The 15,143-nt window shown below is 39.3% G+C and overlaps 1 protein-coding gene across 1 annotated transcript in view; it reads right to left on the bottom strand.

Moving 5' to 3' along the window:
• The window catches only part of ARHGEF40 (Rho guanine nucleotide exchange factor 40), a 44,924-nt gene extending 33,899 nt beyond the window's left edge, over positions 1 to 11,025 (bottom strand). Inside the window, exons 1-2 of the mRNA XM_026684208.2 lie at positions 10,541 to 11,025; positions 860 to 1,057 (exon numbers count right to left, since the gene is read on the bottom strand). Coding sequence (XP_026539993.1) covers positions 860 to 1,057; positions 10,541 to 10,543 — 201 coding nt within the window. The 5' untranslated portion in view covers positions 10,544 to 11,025. The remainder of the gene's footprint in view (positions 1 to 859; positions 1,058 to 10,540) is intronic.
• Between the last annotated feature and the right edge of the window lie 4,118 nt (positions 11,026 to 15,143).

Below are 15,143 nucleotides of genomic sequence, written 5' to 3'. Positions count from 1 at the left end.
TGGGGAATCTAATTTACACAACCTTTTTTTAAGACTCTCCAATCAAAGAATGTTGACAACTATATATCCCACCCAAAATCCATTTAGCTAATGCTTATTTGCCATATAAGTTTACTTATGAAGGAGTTACTAACAAAAAAATGTGGGAACATGATGCAGGTAGTCCTTGACCTATTATCAGTAATTTAGCAAGCTATGATAAATTTGAAAAATTTGATAAAGTTGATACTCACAACTGTCCTCAAGGTTATGACTGCCACACCACCCCTGGTCTTGTAACTGTATTTTGGGCACTTGGCAACCGGCTCACATTTATAACCAGTTACAGCATATAAGCATAATTTCCTTTTTTTTTTTTTTTTTTTTTTTTTTTGGCTGCTTACAGCATTGAATGAACTAGAGTTAGAGTTCAACCACGATTCACTTAGCAACTATGGTGAACATACTGAACATCATAAAAATGATCATAAAATCAAGTTTAGTCACATGGAGACTCAAGTTATGACCACAATTTACAAACAAAATTCTGGGCTTAACTGTGGTCGTATGTCGAGTGTATCTATACAGTTAAAAAAATTTAAAATACCTAGGAGCCAAAAAAAAATTTCCCATACTTAAATTTAGATTAGAGAAGCTGTGGCCCTCTGGGTATTGGATAACATTTATGGGAATTGATGGGGGATTGAACTCAACACCTCTGGAGGGCTACCAATGTTCTAGCTAACTTTCATACAGAGAGCCACTATGGGATTCTGGCACCAGCATGGATTATTTCTCTGTTGCCCAACACTGCCAAGCTAGATTTCCTGTTCAGAAGTACTCCAGACAAACAGAGAGCCAAACCGAAGCAGGAGCTCACACAGGCTTCACTCTGGATGCGAGCCAAGATGTGCTTGGCAGGAACAAGGAAGTCAAGGGTGTAGCGCAGTGCATCGTGTTGGTACGTCCGCTCCAGCACTTCGAAGACCTGACTCAGAAGGGTAGGGGCTGTGGCTTCGAAAGGAGGGTACAAGGCAGCCAGTGTGCTCTGGACACATTCTTCCACAGGCTCAGGTTCCTGCAAAAACAAGGAATATGTAAGGGGAGGGCATGAGCCTCCAAGAGCCTTTCACCAGCCCATCCAATCCCCATGAAACTATGCAATGAAACAAGTGCAATTTCCTTTATCTATTCCCAAAGCATTGTTCCCTCCTTGCCCAAGTGCAGTGAATGCTCTTCGTAGTTTTGTGGCTTCTGAATACCTTATACCTTGTGATGCTGTCCTAGGACTAGGACCTCTTGCCTTCAACCTTTTCTATTTGATGTCCTTTTGTTGCCTTGCTCAGCCAATTAAAGGGAAGAGCCAGGTTGTTATGGTTACCTGCAGCAATGAGCAACTGGTCATATTTTATGCCTGGAGGAAGACCACTGCCCTCTAGTGATGTGTCAAAAGGAACAAGGGGCAGCCAGGAAATTGCTCAGGGCAATGCGCACAGAGACCAGCAGTGTGTAAAAAAGAGCAGAGGGCATGAGGGGGCAGCAAGAATGAAAACAGTTTGGAAAGGCGCCAAGGAGTATGGAGAGCGGAGGTTCCATCTGGAATACATTAGCAGCTGTGAGCTCATTCCTTCCGCAGCTCCACCCAGCAAAGGAAATTGGGGGGGAGAGAGAGAGAGAGAGAAGGAGGGGCAACAGCAAGAGAAATAGCCATATTTTTTACACCTTCCAATGTACCTACTACAGTCATAATCATTTTTTTCCACAGGCATATTCTGGATTCAAATCTCACACTGGAAGACGCTGCAGGAAAATCACAAAAACTATGTATCCTTGCCTTGTTTCTGAATCCAGATTAAATAATTTTATTAAATCTTTCCCAATTGTTTCTTTGTTCTTGAGCATTCCAAACGCTACAAAGTTAAGCTGGACCTTGATGTGATGATTAGACAAAGAAAATCTTATTAAACTAAGGGCTTGAAAAGATGTGGTTGTCTTTTGTAGCAATTATACTTCGAAAAGCTCCTTAGAGAGAGGGAAGCAAAACAACTGTTAATCTTGACTAACTTTGCACCTTTTACCACTATCTTACCTAATATCCCTCAGCAAGGCTTTAAAAAAATTACAAAAATTTTAAAGAATCCTTTATTGTAATAGTAGAACTAGTTTCGCCATTAGGAAATGGTACGAGAAAATCAGCTCATTTAAATATTTTTGTTATGTACTGTTTTGTTTGGGGGAAGAAGGAACGGTTATTATTTTGCCATGTTTTTAGAAATAACGCAACCATTATTGGGTAACTAAGCACCTTATTTGGTGAAGGAAGGAAGCATCATTATTCTTATGTCTTAGGCTGCAAAATGCAAGTATCCAGCCTTGTATGGGAGACTGGAGTACTTTATACCAGCACTTTCCAAAATAAGAAATGTTGAACTAAAATTCAGTCTGAATGTCTTTCATCTATCAGAGATAAATAGAGGCCGCTTAATTTCTGCTTACAGAAGTTACAGGCAGGTGTACACGGTATATCAGAGATATACAGAAATAAAAACAACATTTAATGGATTAAAGCAATAATTCAGGTATCTGGAAAACCCAGTAATATTCCCGAAACAAATGCAGTCAGATTGGTCATAAGGGAAAACATCTGTAATAAGACAATATTTTATTATTAAACCAATCAAATCTGTACAAACTAGCATGCTAGAGCTCACTCAAGGTTCAGAAATTATGAGCAAACTTTCAAGTTTCAAGAACTTTTTCATTGGGCAGAGTGATTAAAAAACATTGGAGGTAACAATATGACCAATAGTTAAACTATGTCTGCACAGGAAGGTATTTAATGCAGCCTGGGAATAACCTACTTTTGGCATGGCTTAAACATCAGCTACAAGTTTTCTTCCAGTTCTATTGGTGTCTTGGTGTTTTAACTTCTGATGAAGAACCTGAGAATTTACACACTACAGTCCTCAGCGTACAACCACAATTGGGATCAATTAAATGAATCATGCAGCCATTGAGTGTGAGGTTATTAAGCGAATACAGCTTCCCCCATTGACTTTGCTTGCCAAAAGTCATGTGGAAAGGTTGAAAATGGCAATCACATGACCCAGGGATGCTGCAACCTTCATAAATACATGACGGTTGCCAAGGATCGCAATTTTGATCACGTGTCTGTGGGGATGCTGTGATAGTTGTAAGTGCGAGAACCTGTCATACTTTTCTCAGTAAAAACTTCAGACAATGGCTAAACGAATAGTGTTAAGTCAGGGACTAAATTAGTAGACCAGCGAAATACTGTGGACATAATATATTTAGATTTCAGCAAGGCATTCGACAAAGTAGACCACAACCTACTTCTTAGTAAACTAGAAAAAAGTGGAATAGATAGCACCACCACTAGATGGACTCGCAACTGGCTGACAAACCGTACTCAACTTTAAGTCTACATGGAGGGAAGTAAGCAGTGGGGTGCCACAAGGTTCCATCTTAGGCCCAGTACTCTTCAATATCTTCATTAACAACTTAGATGAGCGAATCGAAGGGGAACTTACCAAATTTGCAGATGATACTAAGCTGGCAGGAATAGCTAACATCAAAGAAGATAGGCTCAAGATCCAGATGGATCTTGACAGACTAGAACACTGAGCCATATCTAACAAAATGAAATTCAATGTAGAGGAAAGTAAAGTCCTACACTTAGGCAAGAAAAACCAAAAGTACACATATAGACTGGATGAAACCAGGCTCAATAGCAGTAACTGTGAGAGGGATCTTGGAGTCTTAGTGGACAACCAGCTAAATATGAGCCAGCAGTGTGCAGCAGCCGCCAAAAAAACTAATGCAATCCTAAGTTGCATTAACAGAGGGATATAATCAAGATCAAGGAAGGTACTAATACCACTCTATAAAGCCTTAGTAAGATCACACTTAGAGTATTGCATCCAGTTTTGTTCACCACATTACAAAAAAGATGTTGAGACCCTAGAAAAGGTACAGAGAAGAGCAACCAGGATGATTAGGGGACTGGAGACTAAAACATATGAAGAATGGTTACAGGAACTGGGCATGGCTAGTCTACTAAAGGGAAGGACAAGGGGAGACATGATAGCAGTCTTCCAATATTTGAGGGGCTGCCACAGGGAGGAAGGGGTCAAGCTATTTTCTAAAGCACCTGTAGGCCAGACAAGGAATAATGGATGGAAACTGAACAAGGAGAGATTTAACTGGAAATAAGGAGAAACTTTCTGACAGTGAGAACAATCAACCAATGGAACAGCTTGCCCTCGGAAATTGTGGGAGCGCCATCATTTGAGACTTTCAAGAAGAGATTGGACTGCCATCTGTCAGAAATGATATAGGGTCACCCGCTTGGGCAGGGGCTTGGACTAGATGACCTACAAGGTCCCTTCCAACTCTGATTGTTATATGTTATCTGACTAAATGTATTTTGTCAACCCTGAATTGGCTTGATGTAGAGTTTGCTGTTCCCAATTAGATAGCTCATTTCTTGATATAGAAAGCTCTTGAGAAACCTTCTGCCATTTCAGATTATTTAACTGGAAGGCAAGGCGATACTCCAGTATTTTTACATGCAAAACAGGTGTTCTGCCATGGGGGGGGGGGAGAGAAGTCCTTCCCAAAGAGCCCCCCACACACACACACTTAGGCAAGTGGTATTCTTCCCACCAGGAAGTTCAAAGTCAAGAACCTGGTTGCTTTTTTGGGATTCTCCCTCCCTTAACTGAAACTTGAGTCGAAAGAAACTATTTTGTAAAAAAGGTGGAGGGCACAAAGGTCCCAAATTCCAGCCCCAGCCCAATGCACACGCAAACCTCTCTCTTTTGCTACTTTCTGGCAAAGGGGAAGGAAAATACCGACTTGCAGTCAGCCAAGCTTGAGTTTTATATCCCTGACAGGAAGAGGCAATTCCCCTCCCTTCAGACCCAGACACTGGCAGGAAGAGTGGGGAGGCCCCTTCTTGGCTCTGAGTCCTGGAGGGGGTGCAAGGCAGACAGATCCACGTGAGAAGCGTGGCTGTTGGAAACACAGACAGATCTTCCCCTAGCATTACTGCCAATATCCAGCCCCCTTTCACTCACACACTGAGAAACAGATGCTCTGTATTTCCATCTACTATTACCAGTGGTTATTCCCCCCAGTGAATTTCTTGGCAGACAAAAGATACTACCCCTGCAGAGGAGAAAATTTCTGTGAAACCCCAAGATGTGCAGGATTAAATTTTTGGTGGGGGTGGAGGTGGGGGAGGGAAGAAATTAGGACTAAGTATGCTCAATAGCCCCAATTGTTGGTGGATCATTGATAGGAAACAGAAAGTTGGAGAAGGAGAATAGAACGAAATATTCCAAGCACAGGAGCAATCCATATGCCATATGGCAGATCTCACCAGACAGCCATGCTCAAAGGAGTTTTTCTTTATATCCTGGATAAAACTTTGGAGGGGAAGCCTACTAGTGAATTTCTTAATTGAGCCACTGTACATATTAAATAGATTTAATCAATTGATTAGATATCTATGCTGCCTTTCCTTCAGGAGCTCAAGGCAATATACGCAGCTCAACCACTACCCATTTTTCCTTATAACAACCCTAAGAGATAGTTTGGGCCAAGAATGTTTCTGATCCCAAGTCATCTGATAAACAGGTGATACAGGCAGTTACGTAGATGATCCTACACAAAAGGTGCCAGGTTTTGAACTTCCTCGCCATTGGTCAACTCTGAACTCTGAACCAACATGGTATCTGCCAGGATGCATTGTTTAAGTGGGGGCTTTTCTCTACCCCTCAGTGTGACTGTGGTGCACTTTGGCAAAATATCCATGTCCGAATGTCCATCAAGAGCTTACACGGGCCATATGTCTGATTTTTTCAACATAGACCACCCTGTCCTTGAATGGCTGGGTGGACTGGACATTAATCACTGTATGTATTTGCCATACACTAAATAAATAAAAACCTGATGAACTTCCATCGCTGAGGATGGTGGACGAGAACCTGGCTTTCTCTGAACCTACTCAAGATATCACCCATTATACCACAGAGACTGTTTATTTTATTTTTTATTAGGGTAAGATAGTGTCATTATAGCAACTAGCTTTTGAATGACAGAGGATCCTGTCTGCCTTCCTGGAGAAAGGAAGGCAGCTACAAAATATAAAATGGGCAGCTACAAAATGAAATGCTTGATGAAAAAAAATGGCTTTTGCCAAAAGCAACTGCCTTATTTTAGAATAATTATACTGGAATCATGGCCACACACAGACATACATATTTCTGTCAGTATGATTATTAATGTAAGTCAAACTAGCTTCTCCACACACGCCTGTGACACGAGGACTGATCTGAAGTCTAGTCTTTTAACTTACAAGCTTGATTCCTAATTGCTGGAGATTGTTCAAAGACATTTTACTGTTTGAAATGAAGGACAAAAAGACATTTTCCTCATTCCCCATACAGACATTCTTTGATAGCATCCTGGGAGACAGTTTTATCTAAGAGAAAAACAATCACTGAGTTTGCATAACATATTTACCCATGCTGAACTTATCCATGGTTTGCTCACCGATTCAAAGGACCGGATTTCCATAACATGTTTGTCTGGAAAGTAATCATACAGATTGCCATTGCACAATCTGCTAGGTTAAACTATGGTTGTTTTGATTTATACAGCTCAGTGTGCCCAGCCACAAAATGCTCCAAAGTCAAGCAGCACGTTTTTAAACTAGTTCTCATGTAAAAGCTCATAAAAACAGGTGCGACTCACTTAATGACCACCTCACTAGAAGTTCCTCTCCCAATTGTGGATATAAGTCAAGGACTACCTGCAAACATTTTCCTCTTTACTATATTAAAAGGAGGAGGGATACATCTTTAGTGTCATTCCTAGAATATTCAAAAGCATTATTACCTCAACAATCCTCACAACAGTCTTTTCAATTATTATTCCCATGACACATAAGCAGGAGAGGCTGAGAGATAACCTCTTGATTAAAATGGTTTGCTAGTGAACTTAGTTGAATAATGGGCATATTATTGTTCACCACTTTACCTCCTCAGTGACTTCACACAGTGTGTTCATTTGACACTGATGAAAAATCACACAAATAACCATTGAAAAATCACACTGCTGGTTTGTTGAAGAAATAGATTACTTCAGATTTGCAAAGTTTACTTTTGTTTTTCTAAAAAAATACCCAGGACACAGGTATAAAACACATGCATTTAAAAAGAACAATTTCATGTCCACAAATTGATTACAGAACTGAATTGTTTAACTTCCTTCCACATACAAAAAAAAATGTGTTTCTGATTATTTCCAACTTTGTCCACTGTAGTTTAAAGTACGTGGAGACAATTTTGTTTCTGCAAATCAGAAATTCTCTCTCAGAGGTCCATTGCTACCACCCATTTCTCAAGCTTAATGCCATTTCAAGCACAGTAACAATTTTCAATGGGGGCAAAGCACTGTAAACTTTGCTGGATGGTGCAAAACTGCTCAAAGCATGATGCAAAACTGCTCAAAGCATGATGATCTTTCACTTCTCAGATCATCTTTTGCTCCCTTCTTAGATAAGAACAGTAACCATGATCTTTTTAAGAACTACCTTTAATCAGATCAGGATTCTACGCCTGCATTTTGTTCTTAAAAACAATAAGATCTTAAGCCCAGAGAATGACAGTAGAACGAGCAAGTGGGTATCTTACTCTTTATTTGTATTACCCAAAATATATATTTCATTTGATTTAAAAGTTGCAAAGTATTCTTTTTATAAATCAGACTAGAGCCAATTTAGCTTCTTAGCCTGACTTTAGGCAACTTTCTTCTTATTCATAAATATTGGCTACTGTTCTAAACAGAAATTATTTAAATTGCTTATCTCCATTGGCCTGGAGTTCAAAAAACATTGTAGGCTGTCAGCCAAATGTCCAGGTAAAAACAATTCATTTCTACTCTTATGAATGCTAGAAGTATTGCTGATAAATCATATTCGATTTCATGAATTTGCTTTGTAAATGTTTTAGAATGCAACAAATTTTATAAATCTAAAATCATGTTCATTTTTAATTATTAATATATTATTTAATTATTAATATATTATTAAACAGATATCCCCAAGGAAGAGTACATTTGCTATTAATGCAACAGGATCTGTTATTTTTTCTTTAAATTACTCTTTCTTTCCAAATATATTTCTGGCTCACTCATCTTTGGAAAGCGTCACCTTAAACTCAAATATGTGGTTGGGGTATTCATGCACCATTGGTTATCATGATTACATTTCTCAAACATTTGCATACTCAGAAGTGGTTTCCATGGTGAAAAAGAAACCTTGAAAAATTACCTATGAACTTCCCTAGTTGAATAATTATAGTGCTTTTTTCCTTAAAAAATCTCCACAATAAATCCAGTCCCTTAGATATTTTGGGTATCTGAACTGCCACCATAATAACCGAAATATGCACAAAATTATTGGAAATTCTTTTATATCTGGACAAATATATAGTGGGCTTATGCATTACAATAAGCCATGATACATTTTGTTTAGTTTGAACTTAGCATTCTGGATAAAGTCAGTCCCTATGGTTTGCAAAATAGGCAGGCTTCAGTATATCATAGTATACAAACCAGTGATTGCGCTTATGCAACAAGCTAATCACATTTTGGATAAATATGTGTTAACCCAGATTATTTATTAATTTACTCAGTGTTGTCTTTCCTGACTTGAAATAGCACTCTCAACCCTCAGGTATACATACATATTGCTTTTTCTATGTGTTCTATCCTCTGCCCCTTTTTGTCTTGGTTGCAACTTGGCCCTTTCTTCCTTCAAGACCTATGCTCTGCTATATAGTAGGTTGTTTTTTGTTTTTGACGCCTCAAGCATTGAAACAAGGGGCAGTCCTGTAAACAGTCTATGAGCACAGCCTAAGCACACAAGTCACAATATAGATAACTGTGCCTGGCTAACCAAAAAGAATTTGGTTAGTAGGACCACAACTGAAGCACTACCAAACATGTGAAAGAAAACCAAAGCTCTTCTTCAATAGTTAGGCAGTTTGGTCTATGCATATTGGGGTGAAGGGAGTACAAACTGGAGACAAAGCAGAGTGAAGACATTCCTGATCCATTTCCCACCAACCATTTCAGTGGTTCTAGGTCTCTCTCCCCAAAATATTTTCTTTCCCATCACTATTAGGCCCCAAGATTATCTCACCCATGCACTCCAGTTCCCAGAACTGAGAAAACAGCTGGTAGGGATCTGTAATAAAGAAGTATGAAATGAGAGGGAAGAAAAAAATGTTTGTTTTGCTTCCAAAGTATTCATTCGAAATAATTTATGTCTTCCAGAGATTTGTTCTTTTTTTGAAAATACTGAATGAAAATTCACTCCAACTCCATATCAATCTTCTTGTAATTTTTTTCAACATGACTTCAGTTTTCAACCTTCCCCTGAATCAAACAGTTTATCTACATCCTGAAGGGTTTAAAACTATTCTGTTTAAACCATCCAACTGTAGTTCAACTAAAAGAATAGCCTGGTCAAGACTCAGTGGTGTGATCCCCTCTCTCCTAAATCCAGCTTTTCAAATGCTTGATTTACCCCACTCCAAAACAGAAAAGTATTTTTTCTTCATGAGTACAATCAATAAACTTAAGGAGGTTAAGAAACATGGGAAGAAAACACAAAAGCAAAACCCAGCATTAAATCAAATTAGACAGCCTGGTGTTGTTTAAAGGGGGAGAAACAAGCTCAAGATCCATGAGCTCACTGTGGTCTGAAGACAGTCATTATCTTTCAGGTCAATCTACCTCATAGGGTTATTGTTGGGGGGGATAAAAAGGCCTAAAGCATACCACTTGAGCTTCCAAAGTACAGGCAGAATATAAATAAAGCCAACAGACAAATAATATAGCTAATATCTGATTTCATCTGATATTAAAGATGTAGAAACAGAGAGATATTGCTTGCGAATCACCAGTGTGAAGAAAAGGCTTCAACCCAACTCAAAAATTATACTTCTGTATTGCTGGTTAATTAATCCGTGGTAATTTCTAGTTCCCTATTCAGAACTACAAGATAGTCTGAGCTTCATCTTTTCATTCACATAAGCCTACTCTGAAAAAAAGGGAATCCATTTCTTTGATTATTTTGATGAAAAAGCAGAATTGCTACCATCCGCTTGAGCCAGTCCCATCACTAGTCCTTACTTACCTACAATTAAACATGGTTGATTAACCTTCGGCGGTATATTGCCCCAAGATAATAACTCCATCCAATTCCCTTAGGAGCTAATGGTTTCTTATAAGTGCCGAGCCTAGAACACTCGCCCGGCGTCTCCATTCCACCAACGATGTCCCACAGTTCTTGTCCAGCGCTCATCTCAGTCCTTGAAGGTGACCGGGCGGAATTCCTTTCCCATAGCTGCCCTCCCCACAAGGCATCACAATGTCCACCTCTTTACGATAGCCAGCAGACCGCGTTACCTTCCCCCCACCCGCACTCCCCCTCTGCCCAGGAAAACCGCGCAAAAGCTCAACTCACCATGGCGCAGTCAGGCGGACGCACAGACGGGACGGGCTCGCCTATCTGTGGCTGCCGCCTCCAGTCGAGATTCCGCGCGTTGCGTCCCCTTCCCCGCCTCGGCCTGCTAGCCCAGCCTGGAGCCACCCCCTGGCAAAAATCCCGGCCCCCGACACCGCGGCTGCCTATAGCTGCAGTCCCCGCTGGAGCCCGAGCACGTGGAGAAGCGACTGCGGCAGCACTGAGTGAATGGGGAAAGGAGAGGAGGGGGAAAACAGACTCGGACGTCGCTTTTGCTCTCCGCCTCCTACAAGTACCCTTGAGAAGAGAGCCGCGAGTCCTTCGAGAATATCTCAGCTCGATTGGGAGTCGCCACTCCAGACGGTTCACTCGGCGCTTTATATTGCGTCGGAAGTAGTTAGGGGAGTGCTTCTGAGCTTGTGCAGAGTGTATTTCTCTTGGATCAAAGAAAACGATAATCCACACCTCCGTGTTCGGCAAGCAAAGTTAAAACAACTGTCTGTATCACGCCAGGTAGATTACATTCTGGCATTTTTTTGAAACCCAAACTTTGTTTTCTCTCTGAAAGAAATATATAAAAACGTTTTAAGTAAATCGTATCTTTGGAGACTCAGTGCGATGCAGTAATTAGAGGATTGAATTAGGAGGGGAAACCAAATCACCTTGATGCTGTCAGTGACTGGACTCACAACAACTTAACCTGGTTACTTAATTCATTTGTGGGTTTCTGCAATGAATCGTAATTTAACTCAACCTGAATAATTAAAACATCTGAAAGGCACACATATAGCTCCTCTAAAGCAGCAGCCAGGCCTTTATATCAGCTGGTTGTGAGCAAAACCCAGACAACAAACTATGGTTGAGAGCTTAGTTTGAACCCAGTCTTTCTGTTGTTAAGATGTGTGATATGAACAATTTTTGTTGTAAATACCAGCAAAACCATGATTTAGATTATTGTGTAACAAAACCAACATCTTTCAGTCCAATCTATTGTACTTTGCAAAGATGTTGAGAGGATATAGCAGAGACCAGCATTGTGTAATCTATATTTAGTTATTGGAAGAGAGATGAAATATAAATGTAATCATAAAGAAATGTTCTTAAGTGGAGCAACTTTGAAAATTGCTGGTTCATGTTGCTTTTAGGTAGTATTTGAATTACTGTAAGCCAGAGGTGGCCGTCTCCTTGGTTACAGTTGTTAGAAGACTGGGCAGCATGTAAAATAGGACAGGTTATTGCACCTCTAATAGTTGTGTAAAAAAAAAACAGGAACACTTTAACGTGCATGCTAAATGAGGTAGATGCCGGAGTGTGCAAACCAGGATTTACTTCTTAGCAACAAGAAGCATGCTGGGGATCATCTACTTAAACAAAAATGTAATTTGTCTTTTAAAATACAGTATCAATAACTACTACCACAATTATTTAATCCCTAATCCTATTTATCAGTTTCATTACTAAAACTGGACAGTACAGCGAGTCCTCGAGTTACAACATTCATTTAGTGACTGTTCAAAATTACAATGGCACTAAAAAAGGTGACATATGACCGTTTATCACACTTATAACTGTTGCAGCATTCCCATGGTCATGTGACCAAAATTTGAACAATTGGCAACTGACTCATATTTATGACAGTTGCAGTGCCCTGGCGTCATGTGATTAGTTTTTGTAAACTTCTGACAAGCAAAGTCAAAGGGGAAGTCAGATTCACTTAACAACTCTGTGATTAACTTAACTGCATTGATTCACTTAACAACTGGGAAGAAAGGTCATAAAATGGGGCAATCTTCAAATTACCAAAGTAGGGATTTCCAAAGAACTATTAGGGACCAGGATTCTGGGGAAGTGAACCAGATGGTTGGCTTGCTCACTAGTTGCTCACTCATAACTCTGCACATGCCAAGAGGCAGCTGGATAGGACCCATTCACAAAGGTGTCAGGGTAAACACACACACACACACACACACACACATGACTGCAGTCAAAGTCCTATCTTGCTTTTAGCTAAACAATATTCAATAGTGCAGTTACAATCACCATGCTGATTTTTAGATCACCCCTATGGACCTCTCAAACTCTCCCTCCTTAGGTGCCCAGCAGTTCAATTGGTTTGTGAAAAATGGATCATGGCTTTAAAAGTGGCTCAATAAAACAGAACCGTGCTAGTAGCTACCTTACTAATATTTAGAAAACTGAAGTACTGAACAGATCTTGACTGTGTTGTCCCAAGTGTAATCCCGTACAATAATCCCACAAAGAAAAATCAAACTGGAAGGTACCGTGATAAATGTCTAAAAATGGGCTTTTATGAGAAATTGGGATCTCTTGTTGCAAGGCCCTTTGTGCTCCAGCCAGCAAGTCTGTGTTAAGAATTAACAATAGAATAGAATAGAATAGAATAGAATAGAATAGAATAGAATAGAATAGAATAGAATAGAATAGAATTATTGGCCAAGTGTGATTGGACACAAGGAATTTGGTGCATATGCTGTCAGTGTATATAAAGGAAAAAAAATGTAAAGAATCATAAAATGCAACACTTAGTGATAGTCATAAGTTACTAATAAGCAATCAAGCCATATTGGAAACAAATAAAACAATATAAATTGTAAAGATACAAGCAACATGATTATAGTCATAAGTGGGAAGATAGGTACTAGGAAGTGTTATTATAATCTTGTAGTAGATGAATAATAGTAATACAGTGACATGAAGTACATAAAATAATTCAATTGGTAAATAATTTTCAAGGAATGATTTAGTTTTAAAGGGTCTTTAAAAATGGAAGGGATGGAAAGAAGTGCACAATCATTACTTATTTGTGGGTGGGGAAAAAAACAAAGGCAAAAAATCTGTGGAATGGTGTTTAATTGGCTGGAATCCACTTTTGTTGAATGTTTATTTAGACCACAGTTACAGGATGTTTGATATATGTTACACTTTGATTAGGTGGCTTTAATGAACATTTACAAATCCATAATCATATTTGTTGTATTTATACCAGAACTATTGATACCTAGGTAACATACAAAGCATCAACCCTGAAGAACGAAGGCAGGGGTTTCTTTTAACCAGGCATTTTGTCCTAATAGTTGCCATCTGCCTCTCTCCAGATTGTCTATAAATTTATTTTTTGTTTATCCTAAATATTTGGCAATGATATACTTCCTCTGAACATGGAATGTGGTTTAGAAAAGGTATAACAAGTGCAGAAGCATTTGAGGGGGAAAAAGAGATAAATGTCCAAAATTGGCTTCCAGGTGTTGTTTATTGTTATCCAATAAAGTAAATTAACTTCTGCCACAGTTTTTAATCTTTTTAAACTTTCTGTGTTTGCCAATGCAGAATCACAACCAACCAACATAACTATGGGATAAACGGTACAAATTCTAAATTAACTTTTGTTCTCCAATTTCTAGTAATTAACTGCTGGGCCACACACAGACATTCTAATACAGACCAGCATTGTTTCAGTATATGTCAATAGGAGGAAAGGGGTACTTTTTTCAAGATTTTTCTTTTAGTGTCTGTTTGGATTCCAGGGAAAAAAATATATAGAAAGCAAACTAACTAAACTTTCCAGCCGATTTGGTTCCAGCTGGGCTAAGCCCGAAATGAAAGAAGGACAGGGTAGAATAAGGATTTTTAGATCCGAGAAGCTGGCAGTTGCAGAGAAAGTCAAATGACTTTGCTTTCATCAGCTTCCAGACTTTTAGCTAGAAGAACAAATAAGTTTAGGGAGTATTTTTTTTTTTATTAGAATCCTATAGGCAAGAAAAGCAGACTGTGAGGTAAAGACAGCTTTCTGCCAACCCAGTTGGGCCTCCTAGCCTCCCCTTCCCCCTTCCTACATCCCCTCTTGCCTGCCCACTCATTTCCTGCCAGTGTCATGTAGCCTCTTCTCTATGTAGGCTCTGCACTGAGGTTTTTGCCTTGGTTCCCCTTTTAAACATTGCTTCCCTGCTGCTCAGTTCCCTGTCACCTTCATCCCCTTAGACTGGTGCCACTTACATCCATCCTTCCCTTAGTTTAATCTTAAGGAATACAGAAGAATCTGTTTCTGCAAAACAGTATGAATAACAGGGTACATGAAAATCACATTGTCAGGGCCTAAATATGACTACTGTCATGATGGGTTATAGGTAAAAATTTTGTTATTGTTGTGGGGTTGTTGTGGGGTTTTTCTTTTTTTTTCTTTTCTTTTTTTGCTTGTCTTCCCCTCCAAGAGGATAAGTTAATTCTGCTTACTCTACACTTTGGATGTTGGCTGTACTCATATTCCCACTTGTTATTCACCGCTTACTTTAATAACATTTGTTTTGAAAGGAAAAAAAGAACTAGATCCAATTTTTTTTCCTTGCAGTGGAATCCAGGGTAGACTATAAATTGGAAATCTAGCCAGGTACAGATAGTCCTTGACTTATGACCACAAATGGAACCAGAATTTCCGTTGCTAGGCAAGATGGTTTTTAAGGTAAGTTACTTTTTTCAGTGTTATTGTAACTTTTAATAGTCATTAAATGAATGGGTATAAATTGAGAACTACCTATATCAACTGTCCTACACTTTGTTTAGCCCCCCCACCAGGTTCCTGTAGTAA

This window comes from Notechis scutatus, chromosome Z (genome assembly GCF_049901735.1).
Source record: "Notechis scutatus isolate UNSWTSFEM ecotype Mainland chromosome Z, rNotScu1.2, whole genome shotgun sequence".
Classification (NCBI taxonomy): Eukaryota; Metazoa; Chordata; class Lepidosauria; order Squamata; family Elapidae; genus Notechis; species Notechis scutatus.
This window is presented reverse-complemented; position numbering and strand designations above follow the sequence as displayed.